This window comes from Pediculus humanus, genomic scaffold (assembly GCF_000006295.1).
Source record: "Pediculus humanus corporis 1103172108281 genomic scaffold, whole genome shotgun sequence".
Taxonomy (NCBI): Eukaryota; Metazoa; Arthropoda; class Insecta; order Psocodea; family Pediculidae; genus Pediculus; species Pediculus humanus.
In genome coordinates, this window is record NW_002987850.1 from 1,778,375 (window position 1) to 1,802,915 (window position 24,541).

The 24,541-nt window shown below is 25.6% G+C and overlaps 4 protein-coding genes across 4 annotated transcripts; 3 read left to right on the forward strand and 1 right to left on the reverse strand.

Moving 5' to 3' along the window:
• Positions 1 to 339: 339 nt before the first annotated feature.
• Positions 340 to 1,155, forward strand: Phum_PHUM516050 (uncharacterized protein; the record flags this gene model as incomplete). Its single annotated transcript, XM_002431184.1, has 3 exons — positions 340 to 524; positions 726 to 882; positions 1,003 to 1,155. 3 exons carry the CDS (start codon positions 340 to 342, stop codon positions 1,153 to 1,155), a joined length of 495 nt encoding a protein of 164 aa, XP_002431229.1.
• Positions 1,156 to 1,613: 458 nt separating this feature from the next.
• Positions 1,614 to 3,680, forward strand: Phum_PHUM516060 (uncharacterized protein; the record flags this gene model as incomplete). Its single annotated transcript, XM_002431185.1, has 8 exons — positions 1,614 to 1,914; positions 1,984 to 2,141; positions 2,212 to 2,313; positions 2,389 to 2,594; positions 2,683 to 2,920; positions 3,001 to 3,134; positions 3,224 to 3,479; positions 3,576 to 3,680. The coding sequence occupies 8 exons, from the start codon at positions 1,614 to 1,616 to the stop codon at positions 3,678 to 3,680; spliced, it is 1,500 nt and encodes a 499-aa protein (XP_002431230.1).
• A 1,610-nt stretch (positions 3,681 to 5,290) lies between these two features.
• Phum_PHUM516070 (uncharacterized protein) lies at positions 5,291 to 6,774 on the forward strand (the record flags this gene model as incomplete). The annotated part of the gene is made up of 5 exons (XM_002431186.1): positions 5,291 to 5,624; positions 5,703 to 5,863; positions 5,947 to 6,073; positions 6,234 to 6,460; positions 6,550 to 6,774. 5 exons carry the CDS (start codon positions 5,291 to 5,293, stop codon positions 6,772 to 6,774), a joined length of 1,074 nt encoding a protein of 357 aa, XP_002431231.1.
• Positions 6,775 to 7,960: 1,186 nt separating this feature from the next.
• Phum_PHUM516080 (uncharacterized protein) lies at positions 7,961 to 15,581 on the reverse strand (the record flags this gene model as incomplete). Its single annotated transcript, XM_002431187.1, has 17 exons — positions 7,961 to 8,135; positions 8,216 to 8,456; positions 8,536 to 8,688; positions 8,764 to 8,796; positions 8,875 to 9,096; positions 9,174 to 10,628; positions 10,714 to 10,882; positions 11,490 to 11,594; positions 11,683 to 11,792; positions 12,374 to 12,470; positions 12,542 to 12,622; positions 12,811 to 13,185; positions 13,423 to 13,553; positions 13,731 to 13,921; positions 14,105 to 14,294; positions 14,780 to 15,193; positions 15,401 to 15,581. The coding sequence occupies 17 exons, from the start codon at positions 15,579 to 15,581 to the stop codon at positions 7,961 to 7,963; spliced, it is 4,323 nt and encodes a 1,440-aa protein (XP_002431232.1).
• Between the last annotated feature and the right edge of the window lie 8,960 nt (positions 15,582 to 24,541).

A 24,541-nucleotide genomic window follows, 5' to 3' on the forward strand; every position in this document is an offset into this window, starting at 1 on the left:
CTATAAAATTATCGTCTGCTAAAAGAGGCGGATTCGAGTGTCTGTCTGTCATTAAAAATTTTTTTATTTTAAAATAAAAATTTATTTATTATTCAAGTTAAAATTTTATTCAATTATTAACTTATTCGAATTTATTTAATAATAATAATGTAATTAATAATAATGATTAAATTTACAAACTTTGTAACGTTTATATTATCGTGTACTTAAATGTTTAAAAGGCGCGCAAGCGATCCGTGAAATTATTATTTTATTTTTGAATGCGATTTTAAAAAAAAAAAAGAAAAATTTATGGTTTCGATTTGAAATTAAACGATTGAAAAATTTTTTTTTTTCAATATGGCAAGAAAAATATTTAGAATCAGAGCTGTAACGTTTATTACATTATTAGTTATATGCATTGTTCCTTTTTTCTGTTTATTTTTTGTAACGGTTAAAATGATGAATGAACCGCCCAAGAATGACAGAGAAGAATTACTTAACCGAATTAATCAGTACATAAAATCCGAAAATAAAAACTTGGCGTATGTATTATGTAAATATAATAATACATTTTTGTTTTTTACATAAGAAAATTTTACCTTGGAATCATTCCTCCACCCATTCCTGTAAATTTTTACCCACATATTTCTTTTTTATTTTAAATCATTTAAAATTTATTACATGTATGTAATCCTTCGCGTAAATTTTATAAATTGATAACGATTTTCAATTTTTTTTTCCAGCCATGAGGGTTTAGCATGCAGAGTTCCTATTTTAGATGTAAATGCAAAAGAAATTTTGGATCTTATTCAACCAGTTCCTAAAGTCATTTGCAATAAAACAAAAGATTGGGTCGAAGTTCATGGAAGCATATTAAAAATATCAGAATGGGCCAAAATAGTGAGAGAAATTTATTAAAAAAAAAATGTTTTTTTATCTGTTATTTTTATAATACATATTTATAAATCAAATAATACCTTATTGTATTAAACAACAGTGCATCAATTTTTTTTTTTTTAGAAATACGGTTTTATTAAATGTTCTTTCACCGATATCATAAGAGAAACCGATCATGTTCAACATCAGGGAATGACGACATCGAGTAGCACAGAATATAATTTAGAAAATAGTGATGTTGTACAAGTTTTTTGCATGTCTGAAAATGTACAGTAAGTATTTTAATAAATTTTAATATTAAATTTATTTATTTATTGTTTTAATTAATTAAGGATTTATAAAAATTTTTCAAATATTTATGATTTACGTATGATTGTTTTTTTCTATTCAATTTATTATTTAATATTTTATAGAATATGAAAATTGGAATGGTAAAATTAGGAAAAGAAGACATTTTTTTAATCATCATGAATGGTATTCAAAAGTTTTATATTAAAATTCACTCTCACTATTCATTGGTGTTTGTTTTTTTCAAAACATTTAGTTTTAGTTTTTAATTTTTTCTAACGAGTGGTTTTCGAGCTTTGGGTTAAAGTTTTTTATTCGGCATGGTTTTTTACCTTTGCTTATAACAAACTAACAAATTTTATTATTATTATTTTTTTTCTAATTGTAATAATATATAAGTTATGTAAACAAGTTATTAACTTAACCCATCCGTGTTTTTTTTTGGAATGGAAAATAATATTTTTTTAAATTGTTTTAGATGGAAAAAAGTATTGACGGGTATACGTTCGGATCAAACGATATTCGATAGAAGCGGTTGGTCTAAAATTCCAGATGATTCTCTACGTTTAAACGTTTTGATTTTCGGATTCGATTCATTATCGCATAACATGTGGAAAAGACAACTTCCAAAAACTTATAAATATGCCACGGAAAATATGAAAGGGATTCCCCTAAATGGTTACAATATCGTTGGTGATGGTACACCACAGGCTCTAATACCTATTCTGACGGGAAGAACCGAATTGGGTACGAAAATCATTTTCATTCATTCATTCATTCATTCATTTTTGGATTTGTGATTTATTTTTATTTTAGAATTACCGGACACGAGAAAAAGAAAAGGTTCGTACGCGGAATACGTTAATGTGTATCCTTTCATCTGGAACGATTATAAAAAAAATGGATACGTTACGGCATGGAGCGAAGATATGGTTAACGTGGGAACGTTTACGTATAGATTAAAAGGTTTCAAAGTAAGTTTTGTAAATTTTTTTTTGTTGGTTTTTTTTAAAAATAATTAATTAAAAATAAAAAAATTTTCAGGAACAGCCTGTTGATCATTACATGAGAACGTTTTACATAGAAGCCTCGCCTAAATTCGATAGAGAAGAAAAATTTTGCTACGGAGGAATGTCACGATTCAATGTTAGATTTGCCAATAAAATTAGTTTTGTGATATGGCGTCCATTTTTTATTTTTAAAAATTATTTTCTTTTGCAGATAATGTTAGATTTTATGAATAATATGTATGAAGTGTACAGAGATAAACCGAAATTCGTTTTTGCATTTCATTCCGAATACAGTCACGATTCGAATAATTGGGTCGTCAACGCCGACGACGATACATATAATTGGCTTAAGGGATTCAATAAAAAAGGATATTTTAATAATACATTATTGATATTAATGAGCGATCACGGTTCTAGGTGAGTGTGTGTGGGCGTGTGCGTGTGCGTGACATTTTATAATAATAAAATAATTATTGATTTGTATTAAAAAAAAAAAAAAAAAAAGGTTTGCCGAAGTGAGAAACACGCAGCAGGGTAAACAAGAAGAAAGACTTCCAGGTTTCATATTTGTTTTTCCTCCATGGTTTGAAAAAAAATATCCCGAAGGTTATGCGAATTTTTTAAATAATGCCAATAAATTAACGACTCCATTCGACATACACGAAACACTAAAGGACGTTTTGCACTTTCGCGGAAGCGGAAAAGGAAATTTAATAAATAGAGGAATAAGTTTATTCAAAGAGGTTTAATTTGTTACCCTTTTATTTTTTCTTTTTAAGGAATCGAGTTTGTTTTTTTTTAATTTTTGGAAATTTATTTTTAGGTACCAGGTTCGAGAACTTGTTTAGATGCTGGAATCGAACCGCATTGGTGTTCTTGTTTAGAATGGACGCCACTCGCGGCTCAAAATATTATCGTAAAACAAGCCGCACAATATTTAAAAAATTATCTCAATAGGTTTTATTAAAAAAAAATTCGCCATTTTTTTATTATTATTATCATTAAAAAAAGGTTTTAACGGTAAAATTTTCTTAACTGTTTTATAGCCTAACTGCCAATCATCGTAATTTATGCGCCAAAGTACGCCTTCACAAGATAATATGGAGTGCCAAATTAATACCTAATAAACACATGTTAAAATTTAAAGAAAATTCCGATTACGATGGTTTCGTTGGTAAAATGACGGATAAAACGGACATATTGAATGAAATATATCAATTGAAAGCATCGTTTAATCCTGGCGATATGATATTCGAAGCGAGTATTAATTATCACACGAAAACGAAAATATTTACAACATCCGTAAGTCTCAATAAAATTTTCCTTTGTTTTTGTTGTTGTTGTATTTTGTATAATAATAATAATAATAATAATAATTTTTTTTTCTTTTGCTCAAAGGAAAAAGACATAAGTAGAATAAATAAATATAAACAAATGACGCAATGTATTGAAAAAGCCAACATACTTCATCATTTGAGAAAATTTTGTTATTGCGTCGTTTAATAAATGAAAGAAAAACGTTTTCTGTTTTCCCATGACGAAATATCTCTTGTGTAATAATAATAATAATTATTATTATTATAATCAACTGTGATAATTTTTTTTTTAAACAAACAAAGAATTTATTTATTGTTTTACGAATAAAAAGAGAGGAAAAGACGAAAAAGGCGACAAAAATACTCAAAACATTATTATTATTATTATTATTTAAGAAAGAAAAAATAAAATTTATGTACTTAAGAAGTAGGGAATTAAGGTCATTGAGTTATTTTGGGAAAAATTGAATTTGGACGTAAATAATAATAATAATTAAATTTTTGAATAAAAATTAATTAATTGGACGTCACGTGTGATAAAAATAAATTAAAATTTTTTTTTTTTTTTTTTTTTAAATGCTCGTGATTTATTATATTATCGTATTATTATTATTATTATTGTAATTATAATAAATTTAAATTATAATTTTTTGTTTTGTTTTATTCGTTTATAACGTCGATTAATATTATTATTATTATCGATAAAAAAAATTAATTAATTTTAAATGATACGAATGATCGATATCGGAATTAATTTCAATTTTTTTCGTTATAATTTTTTTTTCCCGTTGAAAATATAAAGTTATTATTATTATTATAATTATTATTATTTATTGATAAGTTTTGAACGTTTTCTTCGATAAAAAACCGGTCGGGGGGGGGGGGAAATTTATTGGGAAAATAATAATAATAAAAAAAAAAAATTGGTTTTTATCGAAAATCCATAAGAACACATCCGACATATTTGTTTTTTTTTTTATTTTTATAAATGAATAATAATAATAATAGTAGTAATGTTAGGAAAATTTAAAATCGTTAAATAATAATGACATTTCCCCCCCCCCCTCCTCCACGCATGGAAAAGTTTTAAGCGTGGGAAAATAAAAAAAAAAAAAGAAAATTTTTTTAATCGATCGACAAATATATAATAAATTACCATAAGGTAAACATTAACGACAAATAAAAAAAAACGTTAAGGTCAAGTTTTTCTTTTTTTTTTTCTATTCGTTTCCGGAAAGAAAAGAAAATGTAGGAAAAGAGAGAGTGAGAGAGAGGGAAAAGGGATAAAGGGGTAGCGTAGGGTAGAGTGAGAAGGGTAAAATAATAAAAAAAGGTTAAAAGAAAATCTATATATATATATATATACGCTCCTCCTGCTGTGAGTTTAATTGAGTTTTTAACATCGCCTGCTGGAGCGCTGGAATGTTTTATTTTTGAATAAAAGGAAAATTACAAACGATTCCAGTAATTTTTTCCATCATTTGGTAAGTAATAATATTATTATTATTATTTTAATATAAATTCGTATACAATTTTATTATCACGACCTAATTTTCGTTGCTAAACAAAAATTTCTGCCAAAAAATGATATATTTATTTAAACGTTGATGACGTAAGAGGAAGAGAAAACGGAAGTGACGTAATATAAAATCGATATTATTTAAATGTTTTTACTTTTAATAAAAACGACGAATCGTTAATAAAAAAAAGAAAAAAAACGTTTTAAATAGAAAAAGATTAAATAATAAATCGTTAAAATGAATTTAAATTTAATAAATAATCGTTATTTTTAGAAAAATGGATTTTGATTCGATGACGTCAGGGACGACGACAGCGCCGACGGCGGAAGAAAGCAGAAGACAAAGTTCCGTGAGTTTTAAAGAAACGGATACTAATTTGGAACAAAATTCACCGTCACCGAAAGTACCTAAAAAATTTATTAATAATTGGAAACAAGCATGCGATAGAACAAAAGATCGTACGAAAGAATTATTAAAAAAATGGAGGACGATACCGGATACAAATCAAACAACGACGGATATAATAATATCTTGCCCGCAATCGAACGAAACGAATTCTCGAACTAATAATAATAATAATAATACGACAAATTGGAGCGAACACGTTTGGAGTTATTATTTATTTATTTAATTATTTATTTATTTTAATTTTATTTATAAAAATTATTTATTTTGTTTTCTTTACGCAGGTGCATGGGTTAAAAGAAGTTCGAGCGGTGAAGAAGAAATAAATTATAATTACGAATTAACGGATTTACAAAAGATAAAATTAAATTATTTTTTTGTTTCTTATTTGGATTTGGATAGAGATGATTTTATAAGTTTAACGGATTTCGATGGTTTTGCCGAAGTAAAATTTATAAAAAACTAAATCTTCAATTTGAAATATGCGTGATAAAAAATGAATTTTTTTTTTTGCTTTTTTTTTTCCAGCGCCTCCGCCATTTTTCCGATTGGTCGAAAAATTCAACGGAATATCACAGATTAAAAGAAGTACAAAAAGGTTTTGTACAAGTTTTTCTATTTCCTCCTGGACAAGATAATTATGTACATTCATACGGTAAATCATGTTTTACTCTCCTCCAGTGTTATCACGTCCCACGATCACCTGGACAATTATTAATTAATTTTTTTTTTTTTCTTTTTCCAATCGATCAATCGATCCATGATGGCGGCAGATGTTATAGAAAAAAAAATAAGAAAAGAACAATTATCAATAGATCAATGGTTTGATAAATGGACTGGAGTTTTAGGTAAAAGTCAAAATTTTAACGATTTACCCATTTGGCTTCAATATTTTCCCAAAATATTATTTAACGTCATTAATCGTACCGGAAATGGAATAATAACAAAACAAGAATTGATTTCCTTTTTTTCTTCTCTTCTATCATTACCCTCGACGCAAATCAATTCATTTGTCGATGAAGCTTATAAAACTATGACGTCGGTATGAAAATGATTCACAATACTAAACTTTTCCTTTTTAATAATAATAATAATAATAATAATAATAATAATTGCTTTTTTAATTTACAGAATAACGAATTCGATTTGACTTACCACGTGTATCGTCTTTGTTTTGCTAATTTTCTTTTTGCACAATATCCAAACGGTCCTGGACAATTTATTTTCGGTCCAATACCGAATTTAAATGATAAAAATTTCTTTCCAATCGATTATAAATTATTAAAATGTCCGCCAAACGAACTCGAACAATATAATCCTAAAATCAAATCTAACAGAACGTCAATTGTTGTTTAATTAATAATAATAATAATAATAATAATTAACATATAACATTAATTTATTTATTCTTTTTTTTTTTCCTTTTTGTTTATCGTTATGTAAAATTAAAAAATTTTCTTCTTATTTTAACTTTCTGGGAAAACAAAAATTTCTTCTTCTTCTTCTTCTTTTAACCTCCTGGAAAACAAAAATGTCTTCTTCTTCTTTTAATCTTCTGGAAAACAAAAATGTCTTCTTCTTTTTTTAACCTTCAGGAAAACAAAAATGTCTTCTTCTTCTTCTTTTAACCTTCTGGAAAATAAAAATGTCTTCTTTTTCTTTTAACCTTCTGGAAAACAAAAATTTCTTCTTCTTCTTCTTTTAACCTTCTGGAAAACAAAAATGTCTTCTTTTTCTTTTAACCGTCTGGAAAACAAAATTTTCTTCTTCTTTTTTTAACCTTCCGGGAAACAAAAATTTTCTTTTTTATCGTTTTTTTTTACAACTCAGGATTGATTTATTAATAAAGGGAATAATTTTCCAATGACGTCATCAATTTTAATTTTCTTTTGTCATCATATATTTTAATATTAATATATATAAATACATAATGTTTTGTTGTACCTTACTTATTAAATGATTAACATTATTATTTTAATTTTTTTCCACTTCACTGATAAATATTATTTATTTCTATATATACTGGGAATCAGTCACCACCACTACTTTTTTTTTTTTTTAACATAACTATTATCATTATTATTATTATTATTGTCTTTTTTCGATTCTTATCCGGAAATTGATTTAAAATGTTTTTTGTAAAATTTATCATAAGTAAAAAAAAAAAAAATAAAATAATAAAATAAATACAAATAAATTTTTTAATATGTTTCTCTCTCTCTCTCTCTTACTTTCTATCTCTATCTCTTTTTAAATATTAATAATTTTCCTTTGAGAACTTTTGTTTTGTTTTGTTTTTTTTTTTTTTTCCTTTGATTATGTTTAAATTTATACTGTGAAACCTATAAACCTTTTGATTGATTGAAAAAAAATGGCGGAAACAAAAAAAAAAAAAAAAAAAAAAGGGGGTACTTGATCACAAATACACGTCATCATTTTCTGAAGTCATCATACACTTCTTTTCCTCTTCTTTCTTTCTTTCCCCTTTTAAATTATAATAAAAAAATCCCCATAAATTTTGTACAATTTAATTTTGTTTTTTTTAACCGACTTGATTCGTGGGAGCCAAATTGGGTGGTGGCCATTGACCCCCTTGTTCTACGGCTAACCTTTGATGTGCTTGTTGCCTGGCCCGAAATTCGGCTGCTTTTAATTGTTCTAAATGAAATTGTTGACGTTCTGCTATTAGCGTTTGCCTTTGATATTCTAAACCTTCCCTTTCCCTATTAAAAAAAAAAAATTTTTTATTTTATTTTCCAGGTTTTTTTTTTAGGTTATCCCGATAAAATTATTTTACCTTTCCATCGTCGTTTCTAATTCTTCGAAATGTCGAAGTTTTATTTCTAATTTTTTCATTTGAGTTTCGACAAGGAGAGCTACTAGAGATTTGATTTTTCTTTCTTCTACTGCTGCCAAATGTTTTGCTTTAACCGCGGCTGATGCCAACGCAGCTGCAGCCGCAGTTTGCAATTGTGCATCTTTAACCACACGATCTTGTTCCGTTTCCGGTGTGGCAGATTCCGTTTTCCCTTCGGCGTCTATTAAAATAAAAATCCGTTAAATAAAAAACTAACTTGGAAAAGAAAACAAAAAGAAAAAGGAAAGAATAGGGAGGACCTCCGTTTTTAGTTTCCGGTTGAGCAGCACCGTCTCCATCGGAAGTAGGAACCGAAGCCGAGGTATCCGGGGAATTTGCCTCCTTTTTCTCATTTTCTTCCGTCTTGACATCCGAATCGACATCCATCGGTTCTTGTTTTTCCGGTTTTTTACCTCCATCCGGTTTCTCTTCATCTTTTTTCTCCTTTTCTTCTTCTTCTTTTTCTTGACTCGTTCCGGCTATTCCACTTTGAGCCAGTCCTGCCGAAGGATCAAATTTACCTGTTCGCACACAAAAAAAATTTTATTAACGGTTCTTTTTTTTTTTTTTTCTTTTAAATAGGGTGAAATTATACTGACCGTCCGTAGTTGAAGCTTCCACGTTTTTAATGTGAGCATCTAATAAAGCCGCTGGAACTTCATCTTTTATACTTGCAAATTCTTCCATGGCGGCTCTTGCAGCTGATGCGGCTACCCGTGGATCAACGACGGAGGCAAGAAAAGCAACGGTTGACATCACCGGATTACCAGCCTTACTGAAAGGTATGGGTTGATACGCCAACGGTCCTAAAGCTCCACCTTCTATGATATACAAAACCGAATTACTTTGTCTAGTTATTTCCCTTCTTTAAATTTTTAATTGAAATTAATTATCGTACCTGCATCGGGATCCTCTAGGTACGGGTCCTCAATTGGCAGCCTTAAGAAATGTAAAATGCATTCATCTTGCGTTCTAGTTCCTACATGTTCACAAACCTTATTCCAATCATCTTTATACAACTCTAAAGCTTCTAATAATAGTAAAGTTTCTTGATCAGTCCAATCACGGGTAATACCAGCAGCAGCTTTATTTTTCAACGCTGCTGGTTTTCTCGCGTACTGATCGATTTTCAGTCCGAAATTTGATCCGATGTCCAAAGGTTCTTTTTTTATATCTTTTTCTTTGTCTTTCTTGTCCATATCTAAAAGCATTTTAGCTGCAGACGGTTGAGGAGTTTTTACCGGATTGACAGGTTGTAAACCTGATGGAGTGTCAGTTAAAACGTGAAAATGAGAAGTGGGCGGAGGACCGATGGGAGTCGGTCTGCTGTCTGTATCCACTTGATAATTAATTAGACCCCACTGTTCTAGAAAAGCGTGAACCCTCATTATGGCGCACACGTCGCCAGCTAAATTTCGTCTGCATGCCGTACTCGTTAAATATTCCGTTGGATTTAATCTATAGGTATCAATCATGAAATTCCTGTAGGAAATGTATATTTCCGGAGTTTTGCTTTTATTTTTCGAATTGAAAAATTCAGGTAGAGCTCTTTTTTCAATTATGTGAATCGAACTGTAATCGAACCAAGCCGAATATGAAGGAATGATTATATGATGAGTTTGTTCCGTGACATTATCTTCCTGTTTCGACTCTTTGTCTTTTTCTTTTTCTTTCTCTATGAAATTAGAATCGGAAGTTTTTGTGTTTTGACTGCTTTCGTCAACTTTATCCATGTCTCCCTCTTCCAAATCCGTCATCGTTCCTCCTTTAATCGGTTGTAAATCACTATCTTTTTTTGATGTGCCGGGTTTAGTACAATTTACTTCTTGAATGTTAGTGTCAGAAGGAGGATCTTCCATATCTTTGGTTAAATCTTCACTTTCTTCCTCCCCTCTATGTTTTTTATTATTAACTGCAGGCGTGGGAGGTCCTCGAGTACTTTTCCTTTTACTCACCGATTTCGGTGGAGGTGAAGGTGATTTTTTTCTTTTATTCGGTTTTTTCCTCGAGCTCGGATCTGAGGAAGCCATTAAATCATCAACAGATAACCTTAGCTTATGAACTTTTTTCTTTCCTGTTTCATCCACTTCATAATCTTCCTCTGTCATCCATTCATTGTATTGTTCTAATTCTAAAACCCAAGTTGCAGCGACCCTCCAAGGTCCAACATGAACAGGAGGTGAATCAGGAGGATCTATCGGAAGGTCAGCTTGAATCCAACTGTCATGTGAATCGGGAAAATAATACCAATGTACTAAAACATTTTTGTCTCTTTTCATAGATGGTCTGGCAAACTCTTCATCCAAAGGATCGCATGGTGGATATATAATATGAGTAGCTTCCTCTTCATTATCTGAACGATAAAAATAAAGGTAAGCAATTATATATTATTTACATATACAATCTCACACATATATATTTTTTTGAAAATGAATTACCGGTTACGGTTCCTTGATGGCGTTTAATAATATCTTTGATTTTCGATTGTAAACCTTTTTCAACATCTGCCTTTATAAATACATTTGGCATTGTTAGGCATTTAGCTTGAATTAAAGCTTTTTCAACTTGCATAAACATTTCTACATTTCTATCCATTCGAGAGGGAGACTGAAAGAAATCAAAGCCGATTACAATGTAAACATATAAGTATTCATGCAATAATAAAATTACCAATTAAATGAATATTAATATATGAATATTATAGCATTGAATTTGATAGAAAAATTAATTTCAATAATGAAATATAATTTTGAAAAATAAATTCAAACATACAACATTACTTAGATAAAAAAAAAAAAAACTAAATAGAGATGTAAAAATACTAAACTAAAACCCTTTTGTTTACTACAGAAAAATACTCGACTAAAATCTACATAAAAGAAATAAGTAAATGCAATAGTAAATTAATTTATAAGACGACTAAATAAATACATTTTTCTAAAAACCAAAAAGTTAAACAAGTTTCATAAAAAAAAAACTTATTGAAAATTAAAATTTTTAAAGCTATAAAACTTACTTTTTACATAATTTAATCATTAACAATTAGAAAATAACAAGCTCTAATATATATACTAATACTTAAATAAAATTTAAATAGCAATAACAATACATTACTCATCAAAATGCATCTGAACTGAAGAAACCATCACCATTTATTGGAAATCTCACAGCAAGCCATACAAATAATTAGATGGCGTTTTCCTACCTTACTAACCTGGAAATCGAATCTTCTCCACCCCTGCTCCGATTTAAAACGAAAAACTGTTGCTAATATATGACATAAAGCACCACCTGGTTTCATATCTAAAAAACATTTCATCTAAAAAAAAAAAACAAATGATAAATTCTTAGACATGGTAAAAAAATAATAACAATCGATTTGAAATAAATAATAATGAATAACTTACGGGTAATCGAGTGAGAGGTGGTTTACTGACATTTTTACCAAAATTATCTTCTTGAAATTGAATTAATTGAATAACCAAAGTTGATAAGCTTTTAGCTGTTGGAGGATCAGCTTGCACATACTAAAAAAACATTTATTTATTCATATTTAAAAAATTAAAACGCATTTTAAAAAAATCTACTAACTAGAGTTACTAATTGCTTTAATTTGTTAATATAAAGAAAAAAAAAAAATTATTTGTATTATGATCTATTACCATAAAGAATGATAATAAATAATTGGATTCAAGTAAACATAAATAAAGCTTTAGGCAAAAAAAAAAATTGTATTTTCGTCGTATAAATAACTTTATTATATAAAAATTAACAATTTTATCTAAATTTTAGGAGAATGATAGAATTTTGACATATTTCAATGAGAATAATCTAAATATTTACATGGGTGTAGAGGGAGCGGGCGGGAAAATTAATTATATTAAAGTAATTAATCAATCTGTCTAATTATTTTAAAAAATAATATTAGAATTAAATTAACGAATTTGAAAAAAAAAATAAATTCAAATTAATAATAACGTTAAAATAAATAATTAATTATTATTTTGTGTTTGTTTACATCGGTTCGGTCGCATTGTAGGTATTGTCGAAATTTAAAAATGACGCCGGCATTTTTTTTTAAAAGAATAATACTCAAACTTACCTTTTTGCAATTTTTTTGCAGCCAAGATTTAATACCGTCGAATAATGACAAAGTTTCAGGTGATTCGAAAAACTTTATGTTTGGTCCGCCGTCCTTTTTAGGACCCAATGACATCATTTTTTGTAAAATTAAATGCAGTGAATATGAAAATTTTGTAATTAAACTATAATGGAGACTAAAAATGGCGTGGCTGGTTCGTTATACGAACCCAAACCATAAGGCCCCGAAAAATTTCTTAGAGTATTCTAAAAAACAAAAAGTTTAATAAAAAAACATATTTATAAAAAATAAAATTTAACAAAAAAAAATAGAAAATAAATTTACATTTAAATTATAATTATTTTCATTTAAAAATTGAATTATTTTTAAATATTAATTATACGTTATTTTGTTTTATTTTTTTATCGAATAAAGCGGATTCGGGAGGAGTGACGGATGCTTCTAATATTTCTAACTTTTTCGAACCGTCTTTATATAATAAAACTTTTGTTAAAGCCCAAACGGATTTGACAATGGATTTATCGGAAAAATCATTTTGACTAATAGCAGCAGCATCCGTATTTATCGTATTATTAGCATCTTTTAAACGAAATGATTTTTCCATGAGATTTTGCAATGTAGATTCTTGGCTGGAACTTTGATTCATCGTATACAAAGATGGCGGTTTTTTAGAAAAAAGTTCAACGACAACGGGAGATGATTTAATTTCAATTTCCGAATCGATCGTCGATGAATTTTTAGCTATAAAAATAGTTTCTTTTTTCTTATCGAAAATAAATACGTGACCGCTTGGTTTTTTTTTAAGTATCTTTTCCAAAGATGACATTGAACTTGTTCTAGAAACAGTAGTTTTAGAATTTTGAATAATTTTTTTTCTACTTAATAAAGTCGATTCGAAATCATTTTTTTTTTTTTTATCGGAATAATTATTATTATATTTAAATTCACGTTGTTTTTTTTTATCCGTTGAATTATTATAACCACCACCACCACCACCACCACTACTACAATTATCACATAATTTTTTCTTATCATATTTATTAACCGGTAATTTTCTTTTAACTTTTTTTAAATTTGTAAATGTTTTATTTGGAGTCTCGACATTATTACTACCACAAAATGATTTTTCCCTTTTTAAATCAACTTTTTTACTTTTTATCATACCGAATTTTTGTACTTTTTCACTCACGACTTTATCATTTTTTAATTTTTGTTTATCATTTGTATTTTCCATCGTTCTATTTAATAATTTTTCCGATTCTATAATTTTTTTATCGCTTTCAATTTTATTATTATTATTATTTTCAATTATTTTATCATTTGTATTATTTATTTTAGAATCCGAATCATTACTTTTACATAGATGAGCATTCGATTTTATTTCTTTGCATTCTACCACATTAAGGTTTGTCACAACACCTGAAACAGGTTCGGATATTTTTGTCATATCCACATCATCCACATTGTTTTTTTTTTTTGGTGTTAAATCTTCCAATAAATTATTCATTGATAAAATTGTTTTGCTTATAAATTTTGCATGGGTACTTAATTTATAAAACAAAGCTTTTATTTTTTTACTATTATTATTATTATTATTATTATTATTGTTAACATCACATTTATTTAAATGTCCTTCGAAACTTTTAGATTTTTTTAATATACGATTATTATTATTATTATTATTATTCGATGATATAAGTTTAAGCGTTGAATCGCTTTTATGAGACTGCAAATGATTTTTTTCAGGTATTAAATTCATATCGTTTATTAATTTTTCATCCTCCATATTTAAATTCGTTTCTCTTATCGATGATTTTATTATTTTATTATTTTCCTCCTCAAAATGAGAAGATCGAGTCATTTCTTCATCCTTTACAATTCCCACCTCCTTATTTGATTCTTCGGTTGGTAGCGTACCTGAAATATTAACAATTTCACGTGAACCATCATGAGGTTTAACAAAACAAGATTCAATTTTATTTATTGTATCGGATGCTTTTTTAATAATTTCATTCGATGATAAACATTTTAAAATGTCTTCTTTTTTCCCATGATTTGATTTTTCCAATGATTGAAGTATAATATTTAATTTATTTTGCATGTTTTTTATTTCTGTTAATATTTCATTTTTACTCATTGATATTTCATTTTCTTTATTATTATTATTATTTAAATTATTTAAATTATCTAATTCGTTTAGTTTTGAAACGTTTGTCGTCGTGTGATTACAATCTAAAAATTAAATAAAATATATAAAAACAATACGGAATAAATTAAATTGATAATAATAATAATTTGTTTGTTTGTTATTAAATAAAAATTACTTATTTCTTTTTTACAATCGTATTCGTTTAAACATAAATAATTTGTATTAACGCCATTTATTATAATTTTTTCATTACATTCGTTACATATTCCATTGTACGAAGATTTATCATTATTAATCATCTCGGAATCCATTTTCCTTTTGTGATTATTTAACGGTTTTTCGTTCATCATGAAAAGTGGCACTAGTAAAACGTTTGACACGTCTTTTGTATCGTACAAGGCGGAATTAATACTCGACACGCTCGTTATAGGTTCGGAATCCGTAGAACCTGGGATTTTCGATGAAGAACTCGATAATATGTTCAAACTTAAAACGTTTTGTACTTTTTCAATAAGTTTCGGACTCAGTGCTATATCCGTGTTGACGCCTTTCGACGAATTCGACATTTCCACGTCGCAATTATTAATTTTATTCGTCGGATCTTTAAAAAATAAAACTTTCATATCTTTTCCAACGTTTTCGTTATCATTTTCCATAACGTCAGAGCCTGTAAAACAAAAATAACTATTTTTCCTATCAATAATATCATCGTTAATTATTTTTTCTTCTTCTTCTTTTTTAATTTCACTTATATTATTATTATTATTATTATTATTATTTGTAGGCGATGATTCCGTTATGTTCGATTGTATGAAATTAACGTCGGATTTAATATTTGTATCAATATTTTTTAATATTTTTTTTAAATTGTCACCATTTATTTCATCTGATGATTCTAAAAGTGCGTAAACTGTTACGTTGTTACCGGAAAATATTTGATTTATTTCATAATTTTCCGATAGGTTCAAATTGTTCAAATCGACTTTATACATATCTGATTGTTGACGAACAACCGTGTCGGCGATATCTGACGTTTTTACATTATTTTCACTCATCTAAAACAACGACAATCAAAACAACAACAACAATATAAACAAACATGTTGGATTAACACTAAACAAATAAATACAAAAAAAAAATTATTAAAACGTTATTAATAATAATAATAATAGGGTAAATACCATATAGTTATTTTTTATTTAATATTAATAAAATTTATTAAATTTAATATCTGATGGATTTAGTATACGATATTTAATAACTGTATAATTTTGTTCATACATAATTTTCTAACATTCTCTCTCATTTTTTAATAAATAAAAAAAAATATACATATATAATTTTATGTGTGTTATTGTTTATATCGTCGCGTTTTAAACATGTGGTAATTAATTGTTTACAAATGACAAACAAAGCCTCCGTATTAAAAGGAAAAAATTATTTTGAATTGACTTATGACGTCACATTTGAATTATTTAAATAAAATTTTCTGATTGGTTGATCGTTCGGTCGTTTAATTTTAAACAACGTATCTAAATTTTCATGAGTAAAACGTTCGATTACTCTATGACTTTTTTTTTTTTTAAATGCACGAATATGTTCCCCAATGTTTAGTTTTTCCTTTTTTTTTTTTTTTTATTAAACATTAATAAATCAATCCGTTTGACAATATTATTAAACAGTAGCAGAAGATATAAAATAAAATTAAAATAACTTTTTTTTTTTTTTTTTTATGTATTACATATAAAGTGAATTGTATTTAATAATAATAATAATAATAAAATTGTTAATAACAAAAGATGTGAGAAATGAATCGTTTAAACGAATTATTTAAATAATTAAAAAAAGGAAAATTTTTACAACCCGAAAATTAGATTTTGTAACAAAAATTTAAAAAGGGATATTTATAATAATAATAATAATAATAATAATGAAAAAAAATTTTCTTTCCAATGGTGGTGGTTTTTTTTTTTTTATTTTAATAATAATCGGTAGTGATTATATAATAATAATATTAAAAAAAAGAAACCTCTCTCTCTCTCTCTCTCTCTCTCTCTCTCTATCTTTCATACTTTTATTATTATTATTATTATTATTATTAGTATTTTCTTCGTATTTTCCTATAAAAAAAAAAAAAAAAAAAAAAAAAACATTTTCTTAAGTTAATTACAAATTACTTTAATGGAGCAAAGATTTAATGAGGATAGAGGTAAGGGTAAATTCCTCCCTCCACCTACCCCGTATCCCCTTCCTCATCATCATCATTCTTTTTTTTTTCTTTCCTTTTTTCCTTTTTTTTCTTTTTAAATTATAACTCTTTCTATTATCCTTTTCAGAGAAAAAGGAAAAAAAGGAAAAAAAGTAAAAAGAAAAAAAAATTTTCTTTTATTTTCTTTTTCACATAAATTTTCCTTTTCAACTCGTTAAATTTTCAATTAATGTTTGCTATCATTATCATCATCATCATCATCATCATCATCATCATCATCATCATCATTATCATTATCATCATTATCATGATTCAAATTTTAATTTTCTCTTCTTTTTTTTTTTGTTTTTTGTTTCTTTTCGTCGTCGTCGTCGTCATCGTTTTTTATTTGTTTTTCCAGAAAATCAAATGAAAACTTTTTTCCTTTTTTTTTTTTCTTTTTTTCTTATTCCGTTCTTTTGGTATTTTTCCTTTGTGACAATCAAATGTTTTTTTTTTTTATTCGTCACATACAAAGGAAAAAAAAAAAGAGAGAAAAAAAAAGTTGGAGATTAAATTGAAAAATTTTCCATTTGAATAAATTTGTTTCCTTTTAGGAATTTGATTTGAAGAGACGTGTGGCTATCCTTAAAATTTCAAAGATTCTCGGAATCTGAGTAACAAATTTAAATGGTTAACTGATTTTCTCACAAAAGATTTACTTAATTGTTATTTAATTGTATCACGAAATTGATATTTAAACCTTTATATATCCGCATCGTACAATATTTAATTTCGTTTTCAATTTTATTAACTCGAGTGTTGCGTGCGTGTGTGTGTGTGTGTGTGGAAAACCGTGACCGAAATTCATATGAAAAAAATCATCAGAATCATCATCATCATCATCACCACTCGTTAATTTTCCTTTTTTTGTTAACGTTTAACGATTAATTTTAGTTATTTTACAACAAAACAATAATTTAAAACATAAATTTTTACAAATTTTCACACAATCAAATTTGATTATTTTACGTGTGAAATTTAAATACAAACTTCACAATATTATTATTATTATTATTATTATTATTCTCGTAAAAAAAATTAAATTGATTCTCCCCTTTAAAAAATGAGGGGAGCAAAAAAAAAATTTAAAAAGTTTACAATAATTTTTTAATTTTTTAATTTTTTTGTTTTAAAAAGGAAAAAGTTTTCTTTTTTTTTTAATGGCGACGTTTTTTAAAATACTTTACAAAAAAAAATAATAATAATAATAATTTGATGAGAGTGAGAGAGAGAGAGAGAGAAATTTAATTAAATTTTATGTATTTGAAAAAAAAAAAAAAAAGTGGTAATTTAAAAAAAGAAAATTTAAACTTTAAATTGTAATAAATTTGGTTAGACCATAAACGTTTTATAAAAAAAAAAAAAAAGGAAGAAAATTTTGAACCCAAAAATATTATTATTATTATTATTATTATTTTTCCCTGCTTTTACTTTCATTTTTTTTTTTTAATAATAAAAAATATGGTGGCTAATAATTTTTATAGTTGACTTCACATTAACTTTTTTCTTTATTAAAACAATTTACATAAAAAAAATTTAAATATTTTCTTTTACTTTTAATTAAATTCTTTTAACAAGTTTATTTAAAAAAAAAAAAAGAAAAGAAAAGAAAAGAAAAGAAAAGAAAAAACTTTTTTCTTATAGTTAAAATTATTATTATTATTATTAATATTTCTTTTCTTTTGGGGGGAACAATTAACAAAAATTAAACGTGAGTAAATATTTCCAAAAACATCAAAATATTACAAATTAACATTATTATTATTATTATCACGCCGTTTTTTAACAATTTTAATGACAAGTTTGATTAAAGGGAAATCATTATTATTATTATTATTATTATTATTATTAATTTAAAGTTTTTTCCAGTATGACAATTCTCATGTATGGAGTTTTCAAACATTTATTCCAGGTTTCCTTAACCCAATCCTTTAGGGGAATGTTCTTGAATGTTCGGGGATGGTGCTGTCCTTCTCCCAAGTCCCTGTAACGTTTTTAAAATATCCTTTAATCCAGTGTGTCCTCTTGCTGTTGCTCCCAGTGCTCCCCTTAAAAATCCTTTATCATCCTTCATTCCACACATCCTGGAACATTTCCAAAGTTCTGTTTTCCAATCTTTTTTCCTCTTTTATTATATTATTATCATTATTCCTTTTATTAATAATCATTTTCCTGTCTTCCCCTTGAGTTGTAAAAATATTTTAACATAAAACAAAATAAAAATTTCATCCCTTTCTAATACTACAAAAACATACAAAAAAATGAAACAATGTAAAATTTCTAACAAAAAAAAAAAAAAAAAAACATGAACATATATATATATATTACCTTATATGAAGTTACATGAATTAGTTTAAAATTAAAAAAAACCACAAAGAATTATATAAAATAAAATAAAACTTTTTTTTTTATAAAAAGTTGAAATAAACGAGTTTTTAAACCACTCGTGGGTACGTCCAAAAAAAAAATGAACATCAAAGGAAATTTTTTTACAACAAATAATAATAATAATAAGCACATTTATTTTTATTAATTTTAAAAAAAAAAAGGTAATGAATGACCCATGGGGGAAAATATATATTATACACTGGGAAATTTATTATTATTATTATTATCATCACAATTCATTTTTTTTCTTCCCCCCACATAACGGATTCAATAAGAAATAATTTGTTTGTTTTTTATAATGTTTTCGATTATTATTATCATTATAATTGATTTATTTGAATTAATTAGTTTTGTTGTAATAATAATAATAATTTTTAATTTGTTTCTTTTTAATAATTGTAAAATGAAATTAATAATGTATTATTTAATATTAAAAAAAAAAAAACAAAACAAAGAAAGAATTAATATCCAAAGTAGATAATTACATAAAAGAAAAATATAATAAAAAGAAAAAAATTTAAGTTGGGGGCGATTACACGGCCATTTTTTTTTTTAATAGAGAACACTTGGGAGGGAAAAAAAAAATATGATTTTTTGTTTTGTTTTCGTTATTAAATCGTAATTAAATTATATAAAAACGACCAAAAAGATTACTTACGATGAAATGAGAATCCTTGAAGTAAAAGAAAATGAAACTTTAATATTTAATTCGACGAATTATCACAAGTAGAAAAAAAAAGTTATTAAACGCATAACGATTCGGTAATGTAAATAAATTATGAGCGGTTAAATTAGGGCCCCGAAAAAAAAGGAATTTGTCATAATTTTTCCGCGTCAGCAGTTTTGCGACAAAATGACTAATGATTGCAAAAAATGATTACGTTTCATTTTTTTTTTTTTTTTGACGGATTATGATAATTATTAAGATAAAAAATTGTGCTTATTTTGTTACTTTTTAAGTTTACAAAAAAACTTATCAGTTTAAATAAAACGGGTAGTGAAAATTTCAAAATTTCAAAACGAGTTTTCGAATTCGATGACGGTTACAAAAATTTTTTTAAAATGATATTCTAGAAATGGATTCATTTTAAATTTTTTTTTTGAAAATGATTTTTTAATTTTATCGTTAATATTGTTCTCGGTATTAATAAGAAAGTTTATTTTGTTATAATTTAACGAAAGTACGTATGAGTTATGAGTTTAGAAATATTAATTTAAAATAACATCATATGTGATTTATTATTATTATTATTATTATCACTATTATTAAATATATATTTCTTATTAGAAAATAATTTATATAACATTTATCGAGCTAATAATAACGTTAGCTAATAATCGTTTAAAAATAAGAGTTTTTTTTTTTTTTTATCGTTAAATTTAGAGTTTATGTGAAGTTATAGAAATCCGTAAGGTAGACGACATATTTAATGATAATGCATAAAGGAAAAATGTTAGGAATGTCGAAATTGACGTCATTTCCTTTTATTTTTATTTTTTCTCATAAGGGTAACATTTATAAACTTATAATAAAAAATTATAAATCAAAATATAATTTATTTTACGTTTAATAATATTATTATTATTATTATTATTATATCGGATTTGACGGTTGAAAATGTGTTCGAAACAATTTTTTTTTATCATTATCATTATCATTATTATTATTTTTAATAATTGTAAAACCTTTTTTTTTTTAATTCCGTTTCTTTTTTCATCGTATTTTATTTAATATTTCTTTGTATAAAAAAAAAAAATTATATAATAATAATAATAATATTATATTAAAACTCTTATAAATGAATAATAATAATAATAATAATAAAAGTATCGTTTTTTTTTTTTTAATTATTTTATACGAATGAGAAGTAATTGTATATTATAAAGGTTTTAATTATGAAAAAAGTTTTTAACTCCCTTTTATTATTATTATTATTATTATTATTATATCAAAGTCATTTATTAAAACTTCTTAAAACAAAAAAAAAAAAAATTATCATCCCAATTAAAAAAAAAAATTTTAATTTTTAAATGATGAGGTTAAAATTATTGAGAAGTTATGTACACTGGCCGCTTTAATTAATATTCTTTTTTTTTTTTATTTTTAGGGGGTTTTTGCAAGAGGAAAAGGAAAATGATTTTCCAAAAAAATGTAAAATTATCAAACACGTTGATAAAAACAATAAATGGATTATAAAGAATTATAACGAATCATAATGATAATAAGTAAGTAAAATATATATTCAAAAGTTCATTTTTATTAATAATAATAATAAAAAAATATGGCAAACTTTTATAATTTTTAGTGTACATGAGAGAGAGAGAGTGTACATGATGATAAATTCATAATGAAAATATTTTTAACATTGTAATGGAAAAAGTTTTTTTTTTTTTTTAATATAAAAAATTCCGAGGGTTGAATATGAATGTGAGGGGTGTAGTTTCCATATTAAAATACAGTATATACTTTTATAAAAAAAAAAAAAATGTATAAAGCTTGAATATTCATATGTGGATAATTGATATTTTTTTTTTATTTTTTTAATAAAACACACAAAACAATAAATGTTTGTCAAAAAAAAAAACAAAAACAAAAAGTTTTTAAATTTAAAAAATATGTTGGTTAAAAAAAAAAAAAAAAAAAATTGTGGTCGTTAATAACGGGTCAAAAAGTTTGTTTGTTTTGTTTGGTTTTTCCATTCATTGTTGTTATTATTATTATTATTATTAATATTTTTTTTAATAATAATAATAACAACGGGGGGTAAATTTCAATTAAATAATGCATAAAAGAAAATTAATTTAGAAAATTATTAACTTGATTTAGAAAATCAAAAGAATTTTTTGGATGAAAGACTATGTAATTTCACCCCCCCCTCCCCTCCCTTAAATAAATATTATTTAAACCTTTTCTTCTTCATGGTGTCGAAAACTAGTTGTATGAAAATCTATCAGATTTTCTGATAAAAGTTTATCCTTGTTAAAATAACCAATAGTGCAAAAAAAAAAAAAGGGGATGAAAAAAAAAAAAAATCTTGTTCAAAATGGATAATCTTTTTTTTTATTATTATTATTGTTAAATCCACTTTAAATTAAATTTTTTTTTTTTTTTTTTTTTTATTTTTCATCTCTTGAAAATAACAGCATCTGATTTGTAACAATAATAATAATAATAATAGTAAAATTTTGTTATGTACATTTAAAAGTTAAAATTTAACAAAAGGAAAAGATTAAATATATAAAATAGAGGGTTAAAAAAAATAAAAACTAGAATTTAATTTTTTTTTTTTATTAACTGTGTTTGAGTGGATTTAAAATAAGTAGTTCGCCATCTTATAAAAATCTATGAATTTAAATTAATTTTTTTTTTCTTCTTCTGCTTTCAGATTTTGTGGAAAACTGATGAGAACAGACAACAGAAAGTTTCATTTGGCTGCATTAAAAAAATACGATGAGATCATCATCATCATCATGCGGTAATAATTCATAAAAATACATTAATTGAATTTTTTTTTAAAAAAATTTTTGATAAATATTTACAATTTCCATATTGTTTTACAAAAGAGGAAATGAGGGGAGATGAGGGGGTGCATCGTGGGGGTTGTTGTTGCTCCTGCTGCTGTTGCCTGCATAAGAGCATTGTTATCGAAAACAACATTCTCTGTATTAGCGAAATTGACTGATTTATTATTGTTAAATATTGTTTAGAGATCAATTACTATTATGAATTGAGTTATTACATTATTTAACGTATTTTCCCTTCACACTCGAATTCCCTTCCTCCCCCCCCCCCAAAAAGTCGAATACGAACCAACGTTTTTTTTTAATAATTAAAAACCGTTATTTTTGTCATTAGATTTTGAAAAGAGTCAATTATACTTAATTTTTCTCTCTCTCTCTCTCTCTCTCTCTCTCTTGTTTCTCTCATTTCCAATAAACAAAATTAAGAGTTGAAAATTTTTTTTAAAAAAATTCTTTTTTTAAAATATTAAAAAAAAAAAAAAGTGACAAGGGAGAACAAAAGATGGCGAATCGTTTTTAAAAAAAAATAAAAAATAAAAGAATTGTATTTTAAGGTACAGTTATATTTAATTTACTTACAATGAACAAAATTTTAAAATCTTTTTTTTTTTTTTTTAAATTTGTTATAATAATAATAATAATTGGATTTGTCATAAAATGATTTTCGAGTTCGGCTTCTTTTTATGTAAATTGAATCGTTAATAATGTTATTATGAAAATTTTCCTTTTTTCTTTTTTTTTTTCTTTCTTTCTAATTTTTTTTTTTTTTTTACAGTAGTCGACGACGTAAAAAAAGAAAAGAAAAGAGGAAAAAAATGAAGATGTAAAATATTTTTACGAAGACAATTGTCTCTTGTGTGAAAAAGGAAGAAAAGAAAAAAAAATTATGGATGCATACATACATACATCTTAGGAGGTAAACTTTTACTTCTGGGAGGCCATTTTAAAAAAAATTCACAACAAATACAATTAAAAAGTTAAAGGATGGATGTACAGGTACGTGTATGAACAATACAATAAAAAAATTTTTAACGAGCCACAATTTACGTGAAACCGAAGGGAGGGTGGGGGGGGGAAAAAGAACGACCTCATTTTCGTTGATTTAGTATAATTAACCAGGTACGAAAAAGGTTTATGTGTTTTAATCGCATAAAAAACTTATTAATTTCGTTATAAAATCAAAGGTTCGTTTAAAAACTAAAAAACGGTTACAATGCAATCGTTTTTTTTTTTCTCGATTAAATTTAAAAAAAATTAATTTAATGGCGGTTTGTTGGTGGTGGAGTCCCTCGCAGGTGTGAAATTTTCCATTTTTTTTTTTTTTTTTTTTTTTTGATAATTAAATTTATTATGTTTAAGCGGGTTCACACGCGTATAAAACACGTTTAATGGAACCAATAAACTAATTATTTATCATCGAGGTTTCTTTTTTTTTTTTTAATGATATTATTAAAACGAGAATCATTAAAAAAAAAAAAAAAGAGAATTATATTATGTGATACAAAAATTCAATGTGTGGAATGCGTTAATTTTTTATTCGAAAATGTCGGGTTGTAAAATGAGGCGAACGTCATTAAACGTATTGGTATGAAATAATAATAATAATAATAACGTTTTTTTTTTCAATTATAATAACAAAGTAGGGGGAAAAAAATACAAAATTTAAATGGATGCGAGTATATTAAAAAGGAAAAAATCGATCGCGGCGTGTAATTGAAAATAAAAATAAATAATATTTGTTGGGTAGGGGGGTGGGGGGGGGGGAAACGGTTGTTTGTTAAAAAAAAAAATTTTTTTTTTTTTTTTTTTAACAAACAAAAATTTCATAAAACGAATGAAAACGCGTAAATAAAA